The sequence below is a fragment of the Bombus vancouverensis genome, chromosome 2, assembly GCF_051014615.1.
Source record: "Bombus vancouverensis nearcticus chromosome 2, iyBomVanc1_principal, whole genome shotgun sequence".
NCBI lineage: Eukaryota > Metazoa > Arthropoda > Insecta > Hymenoptera > Apidae > Bombus > Bombus vancouverensis.
In genome coordinates this window covers 1,217,476-1,245,475 of record NC_134912.1, presented here as the reverse complement: position 1 = coordinate 1,245,475, position 28,000 = coordinate 1,217,476, and the positions used below count along the sequence as shown (strand labels likewise).

General features: G+C 39.2%; 1 protein-coding gene across 1 annotated transcript in view; it reads right to left on the bottom strand.

Moving 5' to 3' along the window:
• Positions 1–11,182, bottom strand: part of LOC117163978 (lachesin-like) — a 67,239-nt gene extending 56,057 nt beyond the window's left edge. Inside the window, exon 1 of the mRNA XM_076627416.1 lies at positions 11,101–11,182. Within this exon, the coding sequence (XP_076483531.1) occupies positions 11,101–11,170 (70 nt within the window). The 5' untranslated portion in view covers positions 11,171–11,182. The remainder of the gene's footprint in view (positions 1–11,100) is intronic.
• Between the last annotated feature and the right edge of the window lie 16,818 nt (positions 11,183–28,000).

The window sequence follows — 28,000 nt, the reverse complement described above, 5'->3', positions numbered from 1 at the left end:
GCGGGTCTATTATTTGCGCCTCAACAAATATTGGTGGTGGTTTTGTAATGTGTGTTGGTTGAGTTGTGGTTTTGCTTGTTGGGTCATCGTCTATTTCTTCCGTTAGCGAGCTGAAGGAGTTTCTTAATGGTAATTCTTGCAGCCATCGCTGATTTTCTGTGTCTAGATTACCTGTTATTTTTCGTTTTTTATTGTAGCTCGCCACCTTCCAGCTTTCATCCTGTTGAGTTGTTTCTTTATTGGTTTCCATATCAACTTCGATTGTAACTGAGCAGTCCTGTTCTTGGTTTATTTGTTGACTTGTTTTTAATGTGTTTGTTGTTTTATTTATGTAGCATTGTTCGTCTTTGTTAATAATTTTTATCGGTGAGATTTGTTTTTTCATGTTAGGTTTGCTTGTAGTCTTCTTAGTAGAAGACACCAGGGTTTCCACCATTTAGTTATGGGTGTAGCCGTTCGTAACTTTCTCTTCCCCACTCGCCGCACTTTTCTGAAGCACTGTTTTTCACGTCCGCTTAGCTCGGCTGCTCGGACAGAACTGTTATAATATTTGAAAGGAAGATTCGAATTATCTTCTATAAAACATCATATATAGGAAGTGGGATGCGAAACTACTCTTACGAGTGCACTATATAAATAAGTTATTCACATGTAGGTAGAAAAATGTTCGCAAAGTCGATTTGTACTGTTGAGAAATTATTTTCCTTACTTTAACAGCTTTGGTATTGTGTTTCCCTATATCTACTTAGTATTTATTGAATCAAGGAACATTTTTCGCTGTGTGATTGTTATTGCTACCCGCATTTTGTAGTCTTTTAAGTTTTAGTTGCTCCAATTCTTCGGTATTCTGTAATTTCTCGTTTGTTCTTCGTATATTTTTCTTTCCCAACTTTTCTATATCTTACAATTAGTTTCCTTAATATCCTAGTTATCCTATCTCGACTAAAAGTTCTGTCGTCCTTCTAATGAATCGGCTTTCCACTTCTTGTCTTGCTTATTCTAGTCTTTCATCTTTCTCCAATTCGCTTCGCTTGTTTCTTTTTAATTGACATTGTTTCTAAAATACCGCATTTTTGTACATTTATTTTGTGTCATGTTTTCTCTTTCATTCCTATCCAATTCTCTCCGTTCTTTTTGTTTCTTTTCTTTCTTTCCTTTTCTTTTACTTTCCAAAGCAGATGAAATGAGAACGGACACGAGCGTGAACTCAATTTCAAGACGAACCTGTCACTATTACATGCATGCTACGTACATTTCATTGCACAAGTCATAAATATCGATGGTAAAATGCAATGCTGGAGAGGAAAACACTTAGGATTGCAATACTCTTACTGCAAATATTTATGAATAGATAGAAGAAAATTACGAAAACTATCGCTTTCCATTGTCCTTATATTAGTTTCTGTAACGTACAGAATCCACTTTTCTTTTTTTGTTGAAACTATAGAAAACCTACGTCCCTTCCGATTTTGATGATTTTTAAATGTGCTGCAAAGTTCAACATTTTGAGCAACTTTCTTTTTTACATATAACTACTGGTCGGGAATAATTGCCGAAATATTTGCAAAAAACTATGGATACCACTACAGTGAATTCTGCTTTATAATTGTGTGTCCATAGCGTATGCGTCTGTATTAGTTTCCAACAGCCGGATAGAGTGACCTGGTCGAAAACTACCACTAATCTTCTGTTTATTTATACAAAAGAGGATGGGGTGAGCTCGGGTAAAGCTCCATGTACAATTGCATGCCCGGGACTGTAAAAATGTCTGTTATAATTCAATTAAAAATGAATGTCATCGATGTATCAGGTTTGAGATAGTTTTTTCAATTCGGCCACTATGAAGCAACCTGCAATGCTTGCGTGCAATAAGAAAAAATTTATTATAAAAATCGTAAATGAATTAATAATTGAATATTGAATATTGAAAATTATGAAAAAAAATACTTTTATTATTTTACGCAAGCCAGATTAAGGAAACTAACTCAAATGAAAATCCAATACATTGATGATATTCGGTTTTTATTCAATTATAACAGACATCTCTTACAGTCTCACATATGCAGCTGTGCACTAGTTAGTTACTCGAGCTCCTCCAATTCTCGTTTAAAGTGTGTATGCAATTAATAGAAGAGAAGAGTTAAGTTATATCCGTCCACCGCAAGGTTGCTGGCAACCGATGCTAACTCATATGCCTTTACGAACGCACAATTATAGGTAGAATTCAGTATGATGGTATCGATAGTTTTATGCGCGCATCTCGAAAGTTATGGCCGACCGATAGTTACATATACAAGAAAAGGTTGTTCAAAATATTGATTTCAGCAACATATCCAAAAATTATTTATTATTATTACAGTTTCACCCCTTTTTTGAACTTGACCGCTAAATTCGAAAAGTTTTAAATAGCCAGAAGTAACTACCGCACTAACAGTCATTTACTTAATTTTTGACATAAGAGCTTTTCACTTTTGAAATGATGTTCCTTAAGGAAAGACAAAGAAAAATATATTGACTATTTTAAAGGTCTATAGTAGAATACCGTCCTGTATATGTATGTAATATCGTGATGTAATATGTTTACAAAAAGTGGACAATAGAGATGTTAATCAGACAGAAAAAGACGGTTGTTGATTAACTTGAACTATTCATACCAAACGTACAGAACACAGCGCAATCCACACTCTCTCGGCAACGCCACTCGCAACCTCCGTCTCCGCTCGACTCGCACTCTGCTTCTCGACTCGCACTCTGTTTCTCGACTCGCACACTGTTTCTCGACTCGCCCTCTGGTTCTCGACTCACTGTTGTCGCATTCTATTGCCCTTTTCCTAGGTCCACCGCACACGTGTTCTGCAGACGCTCGTGGCCAGGGTCACGTAGGTCTTTTCCACGAAACTATGCACTTGAAAAGACCGATGACACATTGATGGGCCCGACGGCGCCTCGGCTCTCGCGACACTGTTCATAGTTCGTCCGATATTTCCCAGGCCTTTCGTCCACGATACTACATGTATAGCTATTGTTAATCTTGTAAGGTAATCTTGTAAAGTAATCTTGTAAGGTAAGGTAAGGCAAAAATGTGTTGGTCTAACCTTATGCTTATAAAAGCTGCATCTAAACAGTTACAGAATTAAAATGAGAATTAAACGACAGTATACCTGATTCAGTTGTACATTAACTTTTGAAAGTTCTAATAGTAAAATCACCATCTGTGAACGACAAAATGAAAAGTTATGTGGTTTGGGTGTGTAATAAACGATCAAAGATTGTTGAAGAAACATAAATTATCATAATTTTATTCGTGAAAAATTAGAGCGTAGCAGAGGAGGAAGGGGCAAGTGAAATGTGCATCCGCAGTTAATTATTTGTTATTGCTTCGATGAAAAAAGAAAAAAGGAACGAAAGAATGTACCGGTTTCCTAAAATCCTATTGATAACTTTTCATTTCTTCATTTTTCTTCTGTTTGTTTTCACTTCATCTCGATTGCTCTTTAAAACGTAAAAAATTTCATCGCGGCCGTTAAAACGTTCGCGGCTCGAACAAGGCCATAAATAACAGCCAGAACTGATTCAATTCAATTTGTTTTTGAGTATAGCTGCTTATTCTTGAGTTGAATAGCCCCTCCCTTTTCGCTTTGCTGCTAATTAAGCAGGCGATAAGCACAAGTTCCCAATTAACTAAAAGGCTCCCTTCATGAATTCACACCTTCCTTCAGAATCTTATTTATCCCATTCACTGTTGGCCATTGTTGTTCAATATTCGATATAACGAACATGTTGAACTCTTCGCGCCCGTTGCCCTTTTTACAAGTTCACCATCCTTAGCTAGGTCAGAATTATTATTTCTCGTAAATCTGTTCCCATCGAAAATCGTTTTATAAGCATGATTTACTCGAGTCTTTCTTATATCTTCTTCTGAACGTCTGTTTGGATACCTTTGTCGAACTTACGAAAGCACTTTGAGCTTATAGAATTATTCAAGTAATTGATAATTCACAGAAGATCTTAGTTTTATTGAAAAATTATTTCTTTTATATGCGTGCGCCTGTATATGTATGTGTATATGTACAGAGTCAGGTCGGACGGGTGGTACAGGATACATATAAGATTAAGTAGGAAAAGAAGAATAACATTTTTTCGTTTGAGACTCCGTTTTCGAGAAAATCGAGTTTGAAATTTTTATTGAATGGACGCGCACTTAACTATTGCTTTGAATAACACTCTTCTAATTTTGTAACTTTCAATAGGCGATTCTTGTAGACTTTTGAGGGCTAAATACCAATTCACAAACGACAAATACCCATATACAGTTTTGAAACAAATCAATTGTTTGTCACTATAAACTTTCTACTATGGAGATTTTTAGCGCTTTTACAGTAGCAGTTATTGAGTTGCTCTCAATACGAAAAATTTTCTGGACTCTTCCAGATAAAATAATATGGATTGTTAGTACGTCATAGACATTTACATATGTTTAAATGACAATTGTTTAAATAATAAGTGAAAATACATCACTTTTTGCTTACATTTTTCAGACATTAAACATGTAGAAGAAAATCTTGCCGTAGTACGCAATAGAACAGACATTTCGACCAAAGAAAAACTACAAAATTATATTTTTTTTTAGTATAAAACCGAACTCACCGAACTCCTCGGTTAATCGATAAGAATTGATGCTAGAAAGCGGCGTCATTACGAATTGCTAAGCCACATGCTTTCATTTCAGCATGTCCCTTTTCTACTTCCTCTTCAAGGAAATGCTATCTGCACTTATTATGAGGCGGATGCTTCTGTGAAAATAGAAGTATGTACTTGAAATAACCACGATTGCGGAATGGTAGTTCCGTCCTTACACTAAAAAGACCCGATGCTTGTTTCGAACGAGTTCCAACATCGCCAACTATTCGATGTATTTGGTGATCGAAATGCGACTTTGGAAGCGTTACGCATTTCTCAGAACATCTTAAATGCGATTACGATACCTGCTTGTGAATTATGCGTAACGCAGCGTGTGAAATCGTCAAAGAATAATTAAAATCTGTGTGTGTCACGAATTCGAGGAATATGATCTTCTCTGCTGTTATTCTCTTGTTTTGTTGTCCATAATAAATGACGATCTTTACGAATTTCATACTGTTTCTGAGAATTGATATTCTGTAATGCGTTTGATAAATATTATCAATCTATGGTATCGATAACAATAGAGAAATAAAATAGACCTGTTAATTATGTTACGACTGATCGCGGAGAGACGCGGTCACGAGGAAAACGCATCAGCGAGAGGCGTAAATTCTCGCTACGGTTCGGATAATAGACGCCGCGAATTAGTCGTTCCCTTGTTTCGATTAAGATAACAGAGGTGGTTAGAATGAGTTTAACACTGAATTAACAGGGTTAACATAAACTTGTACATTTGACAATATTTAAAAATAACGTAATGAATACGCCACAAATTATTTAATGATAGGGACAATTAGTTTGTTAGTAATTCGACCCGACTTTATAATATTTCTTGATGTATTCGTTAGACTAAGCGATTTTATTCGTCAGTACCTCTCGTTGCGTTCCGTTTGAATCCTCAAATGATACTGATTGCCCTTCGATCCTTTTCTTTGTCTTCTCTCGGACACGACCCTCACTATGCTCGGGTCGCGCCACCGTTAGCGCCTATGATCACGTGTGCCACCTTCTTATTGTATATGAAATAACGGACCGAAGGCGAATCGACGTTTCTAGAACTCGCTGCTTGATGAGAACTACGCGCTTGTCGCTAGATTGTATATATTTCGCCGGTCATATAAGACGATCTGTCTGCGACATTGTATCACCACGAGCGACGGTTAGAGTGTCACGACCTGCGCACTTCAAATCCGATGGACTGACGATGGAGATAAAGATGTGGCGGCACTCAGCGACAATGTATATCGCTGAAGTGCCTAATGAACCATCAACATCCGAACGGTGCTTCCACCGAAGGTTCTAGAAGAAAGAGCACGTGGCAACGGTCGCGGACGCCGAGCAAATGCATGGACGGTGGGGATGTTGAGGGATGACAAAAGAAAGTAATCGGATCCGATCGAAAGTCAAATTGTAAGAGCTTCAGTCTTGGAAAGTCACACCTAGAGTTCGGAAGTGGATTGTAAAGTGGATTGTTGTTAGAAAAAAATAAAGTTTCTTTTTTTTATTTTTCACCTCAAATTTCTTTTTTTATTTTGTTATTTTACGTGACACATGCTTTAAAGTATATCACACTCAATTGTATTATTAATTATTAAAGTAAATTATTAAAGTTAAAATATATGCATCATATTTTTAAGAAAAATTATAATTTAGATATCAAAAACTTCATTCCGACATGTTTGTGTAAAATGTCACACTCTGCAGTGGTGTATCGTTCACGCATAATTCGCGTCAAACTCTGCCGTACAGAGAAACAGCCCCGCGCAAAATTCAGCCGTACCTAAGAGGTTAACGAGTGTAATCTATTCATTTGAACTATAAACAATTTCTTTTGTCAAGGAAAAAAGTGCAGTGCCATAAAATCCCATGAACAGGGAGGTCACATATGAGGAACAGGTCTACGCCCTATCAATCTTATCCCAAACAATTCGTTTAAAAATTTCTGTATCAGTCGATTATGGTGAGGTATATTACCATTGTGCATAAAATGAGTGAAGTGATGACTCTATTGTGGTATAATTACACGTAATTCGCTTAGGAGATGTTAGCATGGAATTTGCAATTATGTTGCACTCTTCATCGATGCAAGTAAGAAAATAGGGTCCATAATATGATTTCCAATAATTCCTGTCCATACTTTCGTGGTGAATCATCCTTAGTTAAATCATTCAACCACTACATGTGGATATCTATATGCCTAAATTTTGACACTCTGTCGATTGAGGATACTACAACTTAAAAAACTTCCTTCATCCGTAAATAATATATGCTCCAAAAAGTGTAGGACGAATTGTAACTTATCTAGCATTCAACGACAAAAGCTTCATCAAGTAGTATAGTCATTCGTTTGAAGTGCTTGAACTCGACGAATTTTGTAAGGTTGTAAGCCTTTTTCTCGAATTATTCATGTGATTGCCGAACCAGTTTATGTAAGTCTAATAGCAGATAAGCACGAGGAAAAGCGATAATTAACCGGTTCATTTTTACACCAATTAATGAAGGATCGATCATCAGATATCGTAATTTATTCTTGATTACTACATTATTAACATAGCCGCTAAAAATCGCAATATTACGGGATGTCCCCTACATATCTTCCATTATTTCTATATTCTGATACATTTCACGAGATGGTCTGTAACTTCCCGTCGCTTCGAAAATAATATGCTACTTTTTCATTACATATAAATATATGTCGGGTTTACATTAGAATTAGGATTAGGGGCGTGAAACGAATCTTCGTTAGGATTACACATTGTTGTTATGCAATAGAGAAGACATTGACTAGTGCAAATATGATTATTAGTACAAGTGTGGATATTCTAGAATCGACAAGTAACCGCGGTGATTAGACACTAATGACAATGGCCTTAGGTTCGATAACGAATCCGCGATCAGCGGGATAACAGGATGTGCTTTCTTCCAAAGCCCAAATCGTACTCGACTTGCTTGGCTACGATGGAAGTGTAACTAAACTAACTCTCTTCGTTAAAACGTGGAGTATTCACCGATCGTACAGACGCTAAGTAACTCGCTAATACGACCTCACGAGAGAATGACTTTCTCGACACGATGATGACACGACGATGACACGAGATCATCGGATTCGTCGAGGATAGCCTTCGCTCAGGAAGTGAGGGAAATTGACGTTGCTGTTAATTGGTCAATTTCCATGTCGGCTAGAAGAGGATGCTAGCCGCCCTTGGGAGAAGGTTGCTAGCGGGAAGCATCGTTCGTTGAAAAATAGATCTCCCTATCTTCTCGAAGTTGGGACAAAGACTGTTTGTCTGTTCGAAGGACATTAGGTAACTAGATCTTAATGTTTATAACGGTCCTCCGGCAAGCTGAACATGTACTACGGAGATGCGTCAGCATCTGGTAACCATCATACTCGAAGAATAGGGTCTGCGTATGGCGAGCCACGGGACAGAAACCGCTGGAATGTTTACTGTCGCGTGCTGCTACAAATATTTCTTTTAAGGAGAGCTATAGAGTTACTCCATACCTTTGTTAGACAAAGCGTTCATCCCGTGACAGCGACTACGTTCGGCGACTGGTTGTCGCATCGAGCCCAAGCTCATTATCACAAATCTCGAACAAATACAATCGGATCGATTGACGATAATTGTTTAATTACGCTTATGATAGAATCTAGATTACGATGTTAAGGGATTTTCCCGAAGTTCCGAAGGGAAGGCTCCGATGTCCTTTCATCCCCGACATATAAATGTAAACATATTGCGAACAAAGCTAGTTTAAGAACTATTAATACTTTAACATTTATTTTCGGGAGAAGGGATGATTTGCGACTCATGGTACCTTTGAGACTTTTGTTCCTCGTGACGAGTAGAATTCGTTGCAAATCATAAAAATTATTGACCTTGAAGATTAAGTTTGCATGAACTTTTTTTTACAAATCTCTTCCGAGCCAGGGGCGTAGAATCGTGTTAATATGATTTTTACACTTCCTTTTTATACACCCTGTACATAGAAATGTGAGTATTTTTCACTGAATAAGTTCATTTTTTTACGGAAATCGGCAGAAATTAAAGGATGCTTGTAATTAAATGCTATCTCGCATTACAGGTGAATATCTCCGTATTCTTTTGTTAAAAACGACCTATTGCAGCATTTGATATTTTTTTTTATTTAGTTGTTTACATTCATAATTTGTCCGATTTGGACATTTGGTAAAATACATTTGATATTTGACAATAAATTGTCGCATTTTAGTTGCATTATACCTCTTTTGACGAAATTAAAATTCGCAGACCAAGTGATCAAAAATTGTACGAATGAAAAATACGAATCTGCCTAAGTGTAGAGCAAATTGTAACATATTACTTATAAATATAATAGAATATCTTTTTGTATTTGTTCTAAAGATACAAAGAAAATGTTGCACATTTTTGTAATTACTTCCTTTTATAGTAGCCTACTATCGTTACTAAAAGTTATCTCATACACACGAAAATATCGAAAACTTCTCCTAAGAAAAATCGCAACAAGTGTGAAAAAAGAGGAGAGCAGTGGAAGGAAGGAAAAACGTGTACATTTGCAACCACGGTGGGTTTCACGTTCATTTTATGTGGTTCATACAAGTATTTTTGGGAAGTTGCCGCTTTATTCGATTTGTCTGTGAAAAGAGAACAGCATAGCTGGCTCGGTTCGCAAAAAGTATTACTAATATTTCACTGGGAGGGAATGACGTAAAGTCAATATCAACGCATATTGTCGGTGATAGCGCGCATTTCAAAGGCGGATTAGTTTCGGTATTGTATTTACAAGTGGTCGTGAAAAGAACAGCTTAGAAGTAAAATTGATCATGCAATCTGTGGATGCATTATAATAACTCGCGGCATTCGTTGTATTTTGTTCGTTTTTTCAAATTCATATGGAAATAATTTTCCACGGTAATTAACGATCTCAGAAACTGGTTGCTGAATATTGTTAGTTAAGATAATTTTGTTTTCCTGTCTCGAGGAATAGATGAGAAGTTGCTCGCACGTACATCGTATCGTATATAAATAACTATATATATAGTTCCTTACTTCAATTGTTTCCACTTAAACTTAATTACTTTCGTTAAAAACAAGATTGATCGTGTGCCAAAACATTCGTCATTTATGTTTTGTTTAAGATTAAACGCTATGTGATATTGTGATTGTGCGCTAAAAATTTTCACCAAGTCGAGATTGCAATCTCAAATACAATCAATTTGCGGATTCTATTTGGAAATATTAGCAAATCCGATAAAATAGTGTGGCGGATCGGTATCAACAGGACGCCGACAGGTCGAGGCATCAACGCGGCGCAACACCTCCCGGGCGATCCGCGGGTACCAACCGCCAACACTAGAGGGCTACGACGACAACGAGTCTATCTGTCTAACTCGCTAGCGGTCGAATATACAAGCGATTGATACAAATACCGCACCTAGCGAGACTCCCTCTACGTCTAAGGCAGGGACTACCGGGCATAGCCTTACTGACGAGTCCACCGGTAGTCCCGGGACGAAACGTACTCTCTCTCTCTTTTCATTCGCCTCAATAGTAGCAATTCTTATGTAGAGGATGGATCTATTCAAATATCACTATTAACGGTCTATATGTCGTGAGCACTTTATTAAAGATATACTTTGATACGAAGCGCAAGTCCAGGTATAATAATCTATCGAAATAAATACGCGCGTGTCAAGAGACTCCGTATACACTATGATGCGTCGATATGCTTACGCTGAACTCTCGCTCGTCATTTCGTTTGTTTATTTATACTGGTCGGGGGACAGTCGGAAAGTTTGAACTCGACTGCGTTTGACGGTTGAAAGTAGCGGCGACATTGTTTTGCTCGGAGTTCATTACTCCTTGCAATACCCGTGACCTAACGGTCATCATACTCCGAAACAAAACAACAATAAGATTTGAATTTATCCTGCTCGCGTGCCGCTACACTTACATAGAAACAAGATTAATTAATCAGTCTTGGCTCTTTTCTTATAAGCTAGATAGCTTCTTATCGAGAATACTTCAGAAAATGCAGGATTAAGAAAACAACTTCAAGGCATGTTAAAGTGGTATTGATTATTGTTTCTGTATTATTTGTTGAGTACTAGTCGAATTACTTATATTAATACTAATATAATTACTAATATTATTTGAAATATTTATGTTTCATATTTGCCGATATAAATGTGGCTCTTTCATATAAGACGATAATTATTGTGGCGTGTTGTTCGTTTATGTTCGTTGACGAAATTTCAAGTAATATTTTGACAGATGTCATACGTGTTATTTTTAACACTTGTCGAAAAATGTGCCAACTAAGTTACTTATTTGAAATATTTATAACATTGTGTGTGTTCAAGTGTATTGTGAAATGAAAATGCTTCATTAAAATTTTCTTTTGCGAAAGACTTACCAAAAATGTCGTTCGGATAAATTAAGAGAGCTATTAACGTCATCAGTAGTGCTTTTTGCCGATTCACCATTTTGTTACGGTTATCGATCTAGCTGGAACAATAGAAAAAGGTAATTAAACGCATGAAAAAGAAAGGATTAACACAATATTCGAAATAATTAAACGGCAGTAATTAACCATTTAGAACAAGTAGAACTCTTAACTTTACGTGTGAAATTTCCGTTTAATTTCATATCTCATTTTGGATAATAATCAATCAATATGAGTAGCGCAACACTAACTTTAACTTCTTCCTAATTTAGTCATCATAGAGACATTCCTGTTGAAACAAAGAATCGTTATAGGGTTAGGGATATAAAAATCTTCGATTGGCGGAAACCGACCTTGGCAATCATTTTGCTAATAGTAAAGGGAGGTCAATGTGGGGAAAACTGGTCCTTTTTTATTTCAATGAACTTAAAATATACTGTCAAAATCATCATTCGGGACAAATTACTCGTACACATGTAACTGCTGCGCAGTCCTACTTTCTGAAGTATTTGCAAAAAATTATCGGTATCACTATAATGCATTATGCCTACATGTGCGATTTGTGACACAGTCACACGCATAACTGACATGTTCATCGCTCCGTGCGCCGCGGAATGTCCCATTTGCATCCATCGAACTATCCAGTCGTTGAACTCCTTATCTTCTTATCATATTTTATAACTCTGAATATACAGCTTCATCAAAAACCTCGTTCGTAACTGCGTATCTGAGGCTATAAGAAGTATCTTCGAAAATTTTACTTCAATTCCGTTCGCTTGCTCTGCTCGCTTGTGAAAATCTAGTCCAACTCAATACCAATCTCACACAAAACAAAGGCGGCTTGATTTTCGGCCAAAAAATATTTTTGTTAACAATTTTTGCCTTGCGTATGTGATTGGTATTGGGTTGAAGCAGATTTTGTGCAAATAAAATTTTCGAAGAACGTTTCTTATAGCCTCGCATAATTTAAATATGAACGAGGTTTTCAGTGAAACTGTATAGTTAGATTCGCGGAACGCATAATGTCGACAACTAAATAATTCTGTTTTTCAATATAATGACAGAAATATTTCCAATTATATAGCATTAGTAATAAACTTTACTTCACATTATTGCACTATCGTGGAAAACTCTTGGCAAAATCCTGAAGAACTACAGGTAGAAGACAGTGATAGTGCTGACAGGCCGGGAAGGATGGAAAATCCCAATTGGCCATATGTCCGTGGAAGTTTAGGACATTGGGCAATTAAAAAAGGTGTCGGTGACCATCTTAGGTTATCCACAACTGTGGAACATATGTACGTTGTACGAGTACTGAAGACTTTGGTATAAAAGGGGACATCTTGGTGGAGAGAATGCTTAGTGATTAATAATTATAATTGTAGATAAGATTGAGTTGCGACTAGTTGCTCTTACGAGTAAATTGCGAGTAGGTGCGTGTTAATCGTTACTCGTGAGTTATCGAGGTTTGAGCTGTCGAGTTGTGGGGAGCAAGGGGCGGGTATGGATTCTCATGGAGTAAGACCACGCCGCAGGGAACCCCAATGGATCTGATATCTTCTTATAGTTGGGTAGTTACCGATCGGTGCCTTAGGACATTTGTCCTAACGCCAGTCCGGTGTGGAGAATTTCGTAGAAGCTGATGAGCCTATACCGGTCAAAACCGCTCACCGCACCCTCTTGTGGGGCTCCCTGTCACCGTACACCGGCCCTGACCGGGGTAGGTTGCGAAGGAGTGAGTGAGACGTGAATTCCTCGTTACGACTGGACGACAGAAAATAAATCATGGATATGGGCAAACAAAACAGCAACGTGTACGGTGCAGGGGAGTGATGCCCTAGTACCGTCGTAGGTGGTGGTAGTAAAGTGGACCCCACCATGTCGTCATCATACGACCACGGCCGCTCAGGGTGGACAGCTAGGCCTCCAGACGTGTTTCTGCGTCTGGTGAGGAAGCAAAGAAAGAGATTAGCCGGAGAAACTCCGATATATCGGAGGCGTCGGGTTTGGGGGGAGCGACTCGGGATTCCTACGATAAGCTTTCTTTGTGACGTGGAGGCGGGAAGTTCTACGATGATATATCGACGCGGGGTAGAAAGAGGGTACCAGTGTGAACGTGACCGCGACGGCTCCGGCAAAAAGGAGGAGAAGCGTTGTCACCGTCACCAGTATCATCGGTGGTGGAATATAGAGAGGGAATGGTCGGTTGGAAAAACGAGAGAAGGTAGAGTCGGCCGAGCTGACTGTGTGAAAACGCTTGGAAGAAACCATGGAGATAACACCTTCACCAAACTAAATAAACTTCTACAGACTAACTTCAATCGCTGACACAGAGCATGGTGGAGCGGGTGATCGGTTTGACGGTGACGACTGAACCACAGTTTCGAAGAGACCCAAGGCGCTGGGGACTCGGACAACTTAGTCGCCATTTTTTGGACTGGGATTAGGGGTAGCCCCACCTGCTCGAACTTTGTAGCGGTATATTGGGGGGACCTGGCCGTTGTGACCGTATATGTGTCACCCAGTATTAGAATCACGGAGTACGCCTTCTTGCTGTGTAGACTTGCGGCTTGCACATGGCGTCTACAAGCCCGTCCATCACGGGCCCTAGGAGTCTTTAACGCTCATGCAACTGCGTGGGGTTTCAGTAGTTCCAATGGGAGCGGGCGTATGGTGTTAGAGTGGGCCGCTGCGCTGGACCTCCGACTTTTATATTGAGGGGTCGTCTAACACGCGGATAGGCAAGTCCATGGTGGACCTCATTTGGACGAACCACGCAGCCATCGACCTTGTTTCAGAATGGAAGCGGAATGGACCCGTCCAGGCTAAAGGGGCCCGGGCGTCCGCCGGGAAGGGCGGATGAAATTGCCGCGGTGATGTTCGACGCACCGCGATGAGGATTTTATGGCGGCGGCTGCTATAGTCGTCGCTTGAGGGGATGGACGGAAGTGCTACTCATACGTGCCGCGGGTCGGAGGTCAGCGCTGTGCCGGTTCCGTGTGTTGGTGGTTCGAGGAGATTGCGTGTCTTCGAGAGGCGTGTATCTGCTCGTGACGCCGGTATACCCGAGCCCGCCGCAGGCGGAGAAGAGAAGAGGCCACCGTAGTACGCTTGTGGCCTACCGCGAAGCGCGAGGATCTAAGCAGCGAGCTGTCGGGGAGGCGAAGAAGCGGGCCTGGGACGAATTCCTGGCCACTCTTGATTCCGACCCGTGAGGACGTCCTTGCAAGGTGGTGTTGAAAATACTCCGCCCTTGGACGCCTCACGCGACGGAAGCGATGGACCCTCAGTCCCTGAAATGGGTCGTCGATACTCTGTTTGTCAAGAGCAGGGGGAGAGAAGGCGCAACCATTACGTTCCCAGCACGTTACGGAGGACTGGAACCTGTACCTGCCGGTGTCAGCAGGAGAGTGGGCAGGGACCGTAGGGACGAACGCGCAAATCTCCGGGTCCCAACGGAGTCCCAGGCCGCCTGTGTAGGGGGGTTACCGAGGAATTGGCCTCGAGGCTGAGGCGAATTGGCTTGGGGTGAATTCTCCGACCAGTGGTGGGGGGGGGACGGATGGTCTTTCTTCTGAAGCCGGGGAGATCTCTGTATTCTCTCTCGGCCTCTCGCTGTGTCTGCCGAATAAGGCAGGCAAGTTGCTTGAGATAGTGATAGCTGTCCGCCTAGAGGAGCACTTATCCAGAGTCCGGGCTAATACGGCTGGCGAGGGAGCGTTCTACAACCGATGCTATCGTTCGCTCCCTAGTTCTTCAGGCCGAGCGACAAGGAGATGTGGCATTGGCGGTGTCATTGGATATTATCATTGTCTCCAACAATTTGCCCTGGGAGAAAATAGAGGAAGCCCTGGAGTTCTATCGGGAGCCTCCCTATCTGCACGGCATAATTCGTGCGTATGTCCGGGACCGAAGTATCATCTATATCGGCGGGGGAGGAAAGATGATAAACAATATGCCGGGAATTGGCACTGACGTGTTACGCAGATGACACGTTGGTGTTGATCTGGGGACCATCTGTCCATGATGTCGGTTCCATCAAGGGATTGAGATTTGAGGTGTCCGTTGAAAAGACCGAAGCCCTGCGGTTTTGTAGTCGGGCAGATCGCGGGACGCCTCCAGCGGGGTATCGTCTGAGACTGGGAGGAATGGAGGTCGAGGTGGGAACGCGGATGAAATATATGGGTCACATTCTCGACAGCCACTGGACCTTTGGTGTCCACTTGTAGCACCGTTGGTTGAGGACACGACGAATGCCTTATGACGTTTACTGCTTTACGCCGACTGCACGCCGGGGTGGTGCGGTTAATGCTCCGGTCTGAGCGGCGGACTTGAGGGCCAACCGTTACCGCCTCCTGTTGGTCGGGAAATCTGGTGGATGGGGTTGACCCTGCGGGTGCCGACGTTAGAGACCAGGTGCGATAGAACCGAAGAATTAGCGGACCAACTTTCATGAGAGAGTGGGCGTGTCCGCACTTAGGGTCGTCGATGTCGTTCTGCCAAAGTGGAACATTCGGTTGGCTCCCTCCGGGGTCGGTGGGGGGGGGGTGAACCCCTCCGGGTTCCCATGATGTACTGAGATACGCTTACCGAGCACGGGTGTTTCGGTGAGTACCTGCATCGGATAGGGAAGGAGGCGACCGCAAGGTGCCACTATTACAATGAGAAGCTGGACTCGGCGCAGTCCACGCTGGAAAATTGCCCGGCGTTTGCTCTCACCGCGGAAATAGGTGTAAATATCTCGCCACCTTATTATACCTTTTATTATAAAAATTGAATTATAAATACAATAAAAAATGTATTATTTTTGGACGATAATGAAAAAATGACTGGCAAAAATGAAATCTTTGAAAATGATACGAATTATTAATAAAAATGCTTGTTTTTATTCTGTGCGATAAATGCAGATCTCTGCTGTAGTATTAGATCGAAAATATAATGGGAGATGATACTTGCATTTCAAGACCTTTATTATTACTCACCTTTCGGCACTTTTCGGTACTATTTGGAGCCCATCCTTATTACTGTTTACCTTACTATATTAACATATTCGTTATATTAACATATATATATCTATGTATGTATATACTCTGTACATTCTACACAAATCTGACAAATATATTTACTCCGAAATACTGTTTTAGACGCTAAGATAAATTTCTCAATCGGAAACTCAACAGAGTTCTTTCGAAGCCTAACGTGATGTATTTCTTGATGTTTAATAGCAGAAAGTGCAAAGATTCCTGAAGCAATTTATTAGCTTCAATCGCTTAATAGTTATGGATTCTCCAAATTATTGGAGACTCAAAGTTTCTTTCCCAGCAGTTTATTTTCGCTATACTTCCTTCTGCCGATATTTTTCATGAAAGTGTTATAATGTGTTGAAATGGCTGAAATGTGGAAAAGAGAAAGGGAAAAAGCATTCTGTCACTATGATTGGGCGGATATTAATTCATATTAAATAGTCTGCCTTATTAGGAAATTAATAATATGTCGGAGGCAGATTGGCACTTGGGCGTTCGATGAACCTTTACTTACTTTACCGTCGCGAATGTAGCCAATCTCTATCAGTACGAATGTGGACGCTACCAGGGGCTAGGAGTAATGGTAATAGGATAGTCGAGATGATGGTGGCAGCGAATTCAGGTTCGACAACGAATCCACGGTCCACGGGAGGACTCGTATCAACGTGCTACTCGATTCGGGTAACTTCCCGATAACTCAATCGTCCAACGACTCACTAACTAACTCCGTCAATCCAAAAGAGGCTGCCCTTATATACTCCTGTCCCCGCTTCTCGGGTTAATCTTTGTTTTAAGGAGAGCCATATAATCATTTCATACCTCTGTCAGGTACATGTCCCTCCCATGACCGTAGCTACGACCGGTGACCTGTCATGTCACTTCGAGCCCAAACCCATCGTCATAAAGTCAGATTGGAACATTAAAACTATTTCTTATTTTTATTACTTAGGGCGGCTATAGTGAAAGTTTGGACTAGTGTATTGGGGTTTGTCCCAACATTCCGGACGGGAAATCCCGCTGTCTTTCCTTCTCCGACAAATATATTATGATCGAAACGGTTTTATTAAAAAAGAAAACTTAAACTGTTCAATAATTATTTACAAAGCGGCTGGACTCATTGATTTCAATATGAAATATGTTGTTTAAGTCGACACTCTAAACAATCTTTCCCCATATATGTTATCGTTGCTCGGTTTTAGTTTCCGAGATATTCGCACAAATATGTCCGATTCATATTTTACTGTTACAATATGTATATCGCTGGTCTGTGATATTCTACATTACAAGCCACGCAGCTCTAGACTTTTTTGCATGTAAATGATGTATCGCAAGATTGTAGTACCTTCAGAAGTTTGCTTCAGTACCGATGTAGTAATTTAATTCTTCACAGAAATATCGTATTAAGATTCACTACTAAATGAATATATTTAAATAAAATAAAATTATACGAATAGTATCAAATGAATATTACACATATTTATGTGTAGTAGCTGCAATGAATTAATTAATTTTTTAATTGAGCAGAGTGTAATTCATGATAACATGAATTGCATTAAATGTGGAAATGCAATGAAATTTCATCGCGACAGCTTGATGTATAGATGTCATAAAGTACCACCAGACCAAATGTAATACGAAAATAAGTGCATACTATCAGTCTTAATTCAGTAGCATACATGTTCCTATACAAGATATTTACCGTTTGATGTTAGGAGCATGACAGCAGCAATTTCGAAAGAATGAATTGGGACTATTATTGAAAACAGTCGTTGATTGGGCAAGCTTTTGTCAAGAAGTGTGCATCTTATGGATGGAAAAACATTCGACTCAAATTGGTGGTGAGAGTGAGATTGTAGAAGTTGATGAGACGAAAATTGTAAAGAGAAAATTCAACGACGGTCGACTCATTATTAGCCAGTGAGTTTCTAAAGGTTTTATTTATCGAAGTAATTCCTTATTAGACCTGGAACCATCATTATCTCAGATTGCTGGAAATTCTACTGGGATTTGGATAAAGAAGGATGTAAGCATTTAATTGTTCATAAACCAAATTTTGTTGATCCAGACAGTAAGACATAACATATCGAACGTGTCTAGCGCGGAATCATGTAAACATTATTCGCTTCTTTCAATATCGTATCGGAAGTGTTTCTAATTTCGAATAACGATGATATAATATTAGCCTTAATATGTATTGTATCTGTCTTATTATTTAATACCTTACCTTATTTCACACAATAGCGTTATCGGCGGCCTTAATGTAGTCGAATAGTTACCCAAAATACCCCATTACTTTTTCGTTTTTAAGTGAGTTGAAAATAATTATCAAAAATGAGTTGTGTTATGTTATACAAAAGCACGGATCGCAGAATGAACTGTAATCGTAACGTAAATTGAACGGTTTTTTTTTGCAAATATTTCGAAAATTAATTTCCGGCGACAATAATATGTATGAGAAAAAACTGTTCAGAATGTTGGTCTTGACAACATATTTCAAGGCCATTGAAATCAGTGAGGCCAACCGCTTTGTAAATAATTATTAAAAAATGTTGAAAGACAAATGATTTTATAGAGCAAATTGGGTGTGGATGAAATCTTAATCTAGAGCGATATTTCTTCAATTAATTTAATTTAAAAAATATTTAAGGTAGTATAGTTTACAATACATAAGAAAAAATAATCTAAATAATGATTCGTCATTAATATTATAAAGAATATTAATTAGCACGATATTAAATTCCATTTTACAATACGTTTATAATACGTTCACTGCGGCTTTATTTGTGGACTTTCTTATTTGTTAGTTTGCACTGAAGAGTAATTTTTATTATTGCGAGCAGTTTTAAGGATGAAACTAGAGGATAGAAGGAAACTAGAAGATAGAGGAATACAACTAGAATACTGAAATACATACAGCTTCAACACACTAAACATATCCTTGTTATCATTATTTACGAAGAAATGTTTATTATGCGCGGTAGAAACTGAATTTAATGTATTTCGGCAAAGAGACGACGGGACTGTCATATCATTCGCGATCACGTTAGAGAAACTAACTGTGAATTGTCACAATTGATGACAAAAGCCGAAAGCAGTTCGTGGTAAACATGTCTCTAAGAAAATTGGTGAACGAGCAGGTATCAAACGTTCTTAGCTTAGAGTTAAAAGATAAATTGGGAGTAATATTAAGATCATGACAATTTGGTGCGCTTAAAGGAGCCGTGACTACTGTGATGAAGAAAGGGCAGGCATTAGGGTGAAATTCCACGCGTAGCTGTGAAAATTCAGGAAGGTCCAGAATTTTAGAGGAAGCAGAAGCCACAGATTTAATGTTCCAGAATGCAGGCAATGCCATAGATAAGGGGAACTTGCAAAGAATTTTTATGCACGTTTAAGCATTCTACGATTAGTTTCACCACCTGATCGCCCTCCGTCTAATCGCTAAAACTTTAGAATGCAACGGGAGGTACATCGCGCTGCAATAGTTTATATCTACTGCAAGAGTTCCAGATATGTCCTGAGTGATTGCACATAGAACGTTGACCAGTCAACGACGGAGAAACGAAAAGTAGAAATAGCAGAGAAACGTTCAGAAACCGACATGACAGCAGTAAGCAGAAATAGAGTAATTAGATCGTATACAAGTGAAGCAAGTAATAGACCTCGAGGATCAGGTTCGAACGAGAGACGAAGTATTAGTTCTTATCAGGTAAATTGTATTTTTGAAAGATTTAGATAAAAGAATATAGTAGAAATAGAAGGAAAAGAAATAAAAGATGCGACAGAGCATGTGTTAATCGACACGGGAGCAGATATAACTTTACTCTGATAGTAGCAAATAGGGTTAGTAAATACTACACGCGAAATAATAACCATGAAGGGTATAAGACTCACAGAAATTCCTACGATTTGCAGAATTGACATTAACGTGAGAATAGGCAACAGGTTCGTTATATATTGTCGTGATGTAGTGAAGGACAAAAAAGAAGGAAATTTCCTGTTAGAAGTTGATAGAATATTAGAATTACATAAGTAAATGCAAGGCAATAATTAAACCGAGAACACGCGTAGAAACTTCGAGCAAATATTGACCACTGGTATAAAAGGAACAGGTTAGTATACAATCACGTATAGAGACCATAATACGAGCGCTTACAAACAATAATGGACAAGGATTAGTAGAGAAATGAATGATAGAAATAGGCGTATATGCAGGAAATTATTTGACTACGGCTAGGAATGCCACGTGCCCCATATCAATAATTAACACGACTATTTATACGATACGGTTAGAGCTTCCGATAATGTAACTGGAAACACTACCAACAGTACAGTACACTGATCTATCTGACGAAATCGCCGCTGAAGACCGCAACATTATGCGAGCACACGATACCCAAGCGTTGACTAGGAAAGACAGAGTGAAGAAATTACGTCATAATATAAAGATAGATTTTAAAGGCAATTTGAATGACGAAGAGAAACCTTGATGGAATTGTATGAGATGGAGATTTTCAGAGGTTAAAGACTCATTTTCTCTACCAAATATATCTGAAATATTCGATCATTTAGATATGTCGGAGAAGGGTCAGGAATAAGGTTGTGGGCGTTTGATGAATCTTCATTGGAATCGGCCATCGTCGTGTTATAACGAAGGTACTGTTATAACGAAGGTCTGTTAATACGAGTATGGATGATACCGACTCGACAATCAACCGCGGCGGTTGGACACTCGCGATACTAGTGATGTTGGTCTTAGGTTCAATAACGAATCCGCGGTCAACGGGATGATAGATGTACGTGCTTACAAAAATCTAAGTCGGACTCTTTGCGAAAACGGGGAATATCCACCGAGCGTACAGACTCTAAGTAACTCGCTAATACGACCTCACGAGAGAATGACTCTCCGTCGCGATGATGCTGCAGAGGAAAACTATGATGAGGTGTGTCTGAGGACATAAGATCATCGGATTCGTCGAGGATACCCTTCGTTCAGAAGGTGAGGGAATTTGGCGATGTTGCTAATTGGTCAATCTCCATATCGGTGGTTAGAAAAAGATGCTAGCCGCCCTCGAGGGAAAGTTGCTAGTGGGAGACGCCGTTCGTTGAAAAATAGGTCTCTCCTATCTTCCCGTAGCTGGGACAAAGACGGTTTGTTTGAAGGACTTTAGTCAACTAAATTCTAAGATTTATGACGGGCCCTCAGGCTAGCTGAACATGTACTCCGAAGACGCATCGACATCTGGCAATCATCTTGCTCGAAGAATAGGGTCTGCGTGTAGCGAGCCACGGGACAGAAACCGTTGGAATGTTTACTGTCGCGTGCCGCCACGAATATTTCTTTTAAGAAGAGCTATAGAATTACTCCATACCTTTGTTAGACAAAGCGTTCATCCCGTGACCGCGGCTACGTTCGGCGACTGGCCGTCGCCCTAAGCCCAAGCTCATTATCACAACTCGCGAACAATTACAATCTGATTGAATAACTACAATTGTTTAATTACAGCTATAGTAGACTCTAGATTACAATATTGCGGGATTGTCCAAAATTCCAAAGGCTCCGGTGTTCTTTTCATCTCCAACAGATATATTTCTCCACGTTAGATTTATCAACAGGTTTTTATCAGATTGACATGGACTCTGAGGATCATGAGAAAATGGCATTTTTAACACAGCATGGGTATTTTGAATTTAATCATATGCTGTCCGAGCTTAAGGGTGCTCTTCCAACTTTCCAACGAGCAATGGAGCTGGCTAGAAAGGTTATGCGGAATAAAATGTTTCGTGTATACTGTATATGGATGATATAGTTGTTCATTGACGTTCATGTAAAGCACATTGAAGAAGATTATAGTAAATTTCTTAAAAAATAAGTGACAGACAGTAGATTATAGTTGTAATCTAATAAATGCCAATTTCTGCATAAAAACACAATTTATCTAAGACATGTAATTACTGAAGTGGCATAAATTTTTTTAGATAGGTTTGGTAGGTTATAACCAAAAATTTATAGTATATATTTCAAATATCACGGGTGCACTGCCGCAGTTACAAAAAAAAAAAAAAAGATAAAGAATTCTTATGGACTGATCAGAAGCAAAAGGCTTTTGACATATTTAAAGAAAAGTTTACATCTGCATCATTTTTACAACATCCAGTGTTTTACCGGTTTGTTTTAGCGACAAGATTTTGCAAGTACAGTGGTTAAAAAAGCCGAAATTAATTATAATACAATGGAAAAGAAGTTACTAGCAATCGTTTGCGTGACTCAGCGTTTCCGAACTTACCTATACGGAATTAAATACCAGTAACATACTAATACATAATAGTAACTGTTACGTAGCATGAGATGGTTCGTGCGACGTCCTTCATTGCCTGGCAGCCTACGGTCCACGTACCGTCACTCCGAACCTCAATAAACCTAAGGACCCACCATAAACCTTTTTAACTTAATTGTTAACACATGTTTTCAAATTAATGTGCTTATCAGGAAGGATTTTCTAATCCTATAAGAGTTTTCGGTTTATAGCTGGTTCTTAGAAAAGTCCTTGGGTTTATTAGGCGCTCTAAAATATCACCTAATGGGGTAGTCACCTAATGGGAAAAATGAACGTTTGTCTAACGAAAAAGCTGATTTTTCCCATGAACAAGATCACCCACGAGCCACGTTGGTAGGAGGCTTCCCCCTCATATCTTCATGCATTAACGTGTGTCATAACCAATTGGCATCGCAGATCGTTACCCTCACTTTCCTGACGGAAAGTGTGAACAACGAATCCGCGTTCTTCGTTCAAAGGTCACGCCCACACCAAACTTTCCTCCGTAACAACATAAGAGTGACCAGTCAGTCTATTTCGAGCCTACGTCAACAGAACAGTCAAGTAACAGTCAAATCTCATCAGGGAGTCTAAATCAACTCGAGTCAGAGGCCAGTGCAAGGAACGGCAGGAGTCGGAAGTCCAGCAAGAACCAACAAGTCGAAAAGTCATCATCATCGTCAACACGAAAGGAGTCTCAGGTCGCACTCGTTCGTAGTTGTCATATCAAATATTCAGCCTTGTATCATACTGAAGTTGTTGGATAAGTCAAAATATATAATAACCAGTTAATAAAAGAGTTATATTCCCACATTATTATCCCGCAAGAAATAAGGGATCCAACGATTCGTTTTTTTTTATTTAGTTGCTAACATTCACAATTTGTCCGATTTGGACATTTGGTAGAATTTATTGGCTACTTGATTATCATATAGGTAACTACCCCCAGCGGGGTACCATCTTCGTATTTGTTAGGTTGTGTCCTTTGTGAGGTCTGCTCGGTGTTACCTTGTCAGTCTTCTATCCATGTTTGAGGTGTTGATCATCTCCGCAGCTAGCCGGTTTGGGTGTGTTTCTATTCTTTCTTTGTATTTTCCTGCGTATCTGCTAATTTCCTCTTTGACCGTTGGTATTCCCAGGTCCTTCCGTATGTCCTCGTTTCTAACGTATCATGGGGCGTTTACTATTGTTCTAAGAATTCTAGCTTCTATTGTCTCTATTTTGTTTATATGGACCATTGCTGCTGTCCCACATAGTGGTAATCCGTCCAGATTGGTTTCATGATCGTTTTGTATATTTTTAATTTATTTTCTATACTAAGTTTGGATTTTCGACTTGTTAGCCAATACATTTGTCTCCTTGCTGTTTGTATTTTGTCTGTTATTGATTTGATATGCTGCTTCCATGTGAGATGTGTATCTATGTGGAGTTCTAGGTATTTGACTCGCCTTGTTTGTGTTACGTGCGTACCGTTACGAAAGATGTTTGGTGGTATCTGTTTTCGCAGTGTGAATGTAATATGGTCGAATTTACTGGGGTTTGCTTTAATTTGTTTAACTTGTAGCCACTTTTCTATATTTTTCATATGTTCTTGTAGTAATGTGACTGCTGTCACAGGGTTAGTGTGCCTGACTAGTACCGCTGTGTCGCCCGCGAAGGTCAGTATTTTCCTATTGGTAGTTGTTGGTATGTTGGCCGTGTATAGTGTGTATAATATTCATCCTAAGACGCTTCCTTGCGGAACCTCTGCCTTGATGTCTTTGACTTTGGAGTATGTGTCCTTGATTTTTATTACGAAGGTTCTGCTGCTTAAGTAAGATTTTATTAATTGGTATATTTGCTCCGGGAATTGTTTCCTAATTGTTTGTAGCTGGCATTCGTGGTTTACTTTGTCAAATTCTTTCTCTATGTCCATAAAGAGGGTTGTACAGTATTGTTTGTTTTCTAGTGCTAGTATTATTTCGTTGACCAGTCTGTGCATTTGCTCTATAGTTGAGTGTTTGTTTCTGAATCCGAATTGGTGATCCGGTATTAATTTTTCCTTCTCTATTATGGGTTTTATGCGGTCGTAAATTACTTTCTCTAGTATTTTAGAGAAAACAGGATGTAATGATATTGGACTATATGATGTAGTTTGGTGTGGGTCTTTGCCTGGTTCAGGTAACGTTATGATCTGTGCCAGTTTCCATAACTTAGGAAAGTATTGAATTCTTAGTGTTTCATTGAATATTATTGTAGTTAATCTTATCGCTTTTGGCTGAAGGTTTTTCAAGATTTTACCATTGATTAGGTCGATTCCTGGTGCTTTATTATTTTTTGACTTCTCGATTGTGTTTCTAATTTCTTGTGCTGTTATTTTTTGTATTGTGTAGTTAGCGCATCCTCTTCCGTATGACTATTGTGGTTGCTGTTGTTGATATTATGTGGTGTGCAGATAGTGACTCAGTGATCTTTGTGAACTCGTTGTTGTTGTGTTCTTTTACTTTGTTTTTTATTTCCCTTGCAAGTTTGTTTACGTGTTTGTTGTTTTCTTTTGTTCTATGATTTTGTCATTTTGCTTCCGCTTTTCTTTTCTCTCTAATTTTTTCGAGGATGTCTAATGGAATTATTTTTGTTTGTCTGTTGGTTGATTCAGGTATAGTGGTTGCCCATGCTGCTTCTTAAATAGTTTCTGTAAGTGTTGATCGATGTGTTCAGGTGTTTTCAATGGGATGTTGCAGTTGATTTTGCTCTCAATTATTTCTTTCCATATTTGCCATTTGGTGGTTTTATTGCATAGTGTCTCTGAATTGCTAGTATGAATTGTAAAGTATTGGTTTGTTTCTGTATGTAATTATTATGGGTGTATGATCGGAGGTAAGCTCCAGGCTGGGTGTTATATTTAGTTTATTTTGTATCTTTTATTGTGTATCTGGATTTCCTGTTATTTTTCGTTTCTTGTTATAACTTGCCACCTTCCAGCTTTCATCCTGTTGGGTTAATTCGTTATTCGTATTATTCTCTTCATTGTTTGGTATTGTTTCCATATCAACTTCGTTTGTAACTGAGCATTCCTGTTGTTCGTTTATTGGTTGGTTTGGTTTTGATATGTTTGTTGTTTTATTTATGTAGTATTGTTCGTCTTTGCTAATTATTTTTATCGATGAGATGTGCTTTTCATTTCAGATTTGTTTATAGTCTTCTTTTCAAGTTAAGGTAGATAGATAGATCATTTTTAAAATAAAATCGTAGGACATAATTGGATAATAGAAAGCGCTGCTTTCTCATAACATTAATCTTTAAATATTATACATATATTAATATTTATATACGATATGTATACAAACATGTATAGTAATAAACGAATGCATAATTGTTTTTAATATTTAAATAATTAAAATGTAAAATATGTAAAGTAAGATGTAAAATATAGATAAGTAGGAATAGAAACGATAAGTAGATAAATGGAATAACGTAATCTTTCCTCAAACATATTTCATTTGTTCTTTCCTTGCCATTAATTATTATACTTATAAATATTTGCGTGGCAACGAAGGTGTAAAATATCCACGCGTATTTCGTTGGTATTATATTTTATTAGTTTATGCGTTTATTCCTTAACGAATGATCTTCAACTAACGCAGTTCGTGATATTTTCATTTGGATAAACATCTCAGCCACGTTTCTGAGAGAAACCTTATCAAAAGAGCACGTGGTTGTTGATATGCAGCGCCGATCCCCATTTCGAATATGCATCACTTTACGACCAACCATTGTTGCACCAGACTCCTTTGATGTTCGTCATTAAACCAGTCGTACAGTATTAATTTGCAGTCGACTGTTGACCACCGAGCGGGACGGACCCCTCGGAGCGCGCGTCGGAGTAGACTAACATCCACTAAAGTAGAAGGATCAAGTGACAAAATAGTGACAAAATAGTGAAAAATACTGCATCGTCATCATCTCCATAAATACAAATAAGAACAAAAAGAAAATAAAATAAGATAATACAAAATAAAATTGTATAAAAAGATAGAAGTTACCGATAATGAAGCCAAAAGCAACGAAACGGAACCCACCGTGGACCCAATAAAAAAAGCCATCAAGAGAAAAATAATCACACAAAAAACGGCCAACAAAATCAAGAATAATTTAAGACTTTCCGCTCAAAAGACGCGGAAACTCAACCCACAACCAAACCTGGTTGCCAGGACGAAAAGACTAGTAAACATCCTAGGAAACACAGTTGTAGATTATCACTCCAGCCAAGAAGAAAAGGCTAAAGAAATGAAAAACATGAAGCCCGTAAGAGCAACCTCGCCTCCAGCAATCATAACAAAAAACAGATTCAGTATACTACAATCTGAACCAGAGCCTCATCCACAACCGGGACCATCAAACTACTCTACTTCGAGCTCAACGCTAGAACAAATAAAAAAGAAAAACGAAACATTACGAGGCAAAATAGGAAAACACAGTCCCACCATACCACCAAAACAATCAACACTGCAGGGGCGACAGACCCCATCGTACAACCCAGGAGGCCCAGCGCCACCAGCATCGCCAAGGGGGGACCGAGCACCGGACGGACGCCCCACCGGATGCTCCGCGGAGGAACGCACGAGCACCCCACCCACCACAAAAGACAACAGGCCACCACCCATAAACATACTCCTACAAGACCCCAAGGACACGGTAACGCTCATAGAGAAAGTAGCGGGCATCAATCAGTTCCATATTAAAAGAATACACTCAGGTAAACATGCACTCTACCTCCGAAACCTACCCGATTTCCACAAAGCAAAACAAATACTCCTCTCAGCTAACACAACCTTTTACACGTACACACCCAAAACAGAGAAACACCATACATACTTGTTAAAAGGTTTAGACAATAGTTACACCGAAACAGAAATACTCACAGACCTACAAGCCTTGCAAATAGACGACGTAAAATTCACAAAAGTCACACGATTCACGACAAAAAGATCAAGGGAGAACAATATATTGCTCCCAATCTACATAATACAGCTATCCCCCAACAGCAATACAAGCAACCTACTAAAAATAAACTACTTTAACTACTACAAGATAAAATGGGAAAAAATAATAAAAAAAAAGGATGACATAACTCAGTGCCACAAATGCCAGCGAATAGGCCACACAGCGCAAAACTGCAACCTAAACTACCGCTGTGTTAAATGCAGTGAGCCCCATGGCGCAGGCGACTGCACAATAAAAAAGGAAAACGCAGTAACCAAAGACAAAATATTCTGCGTCAACTGCAAAAACTATGGACACCCCGCGTCATACAAAGGTTGCCCCAAACTCGTAGAGCTCCGTAAAAAGGTAGCAGATAAAATAAAAAAAGACAAAGAAGCAAAGACACAACGAATTGCCCAAATAAGCCGCAAATACGTCCCAGAACTAAAGTTCTCTGACGTAGTGAAGCAGCAAACAACACTAAATCAAACAACCAAAATCTCCCCACAATCAGCAAACTTAGATCCGCGCTCAAGCCAAAGCCCAATCACAATCGATAACTCCCCC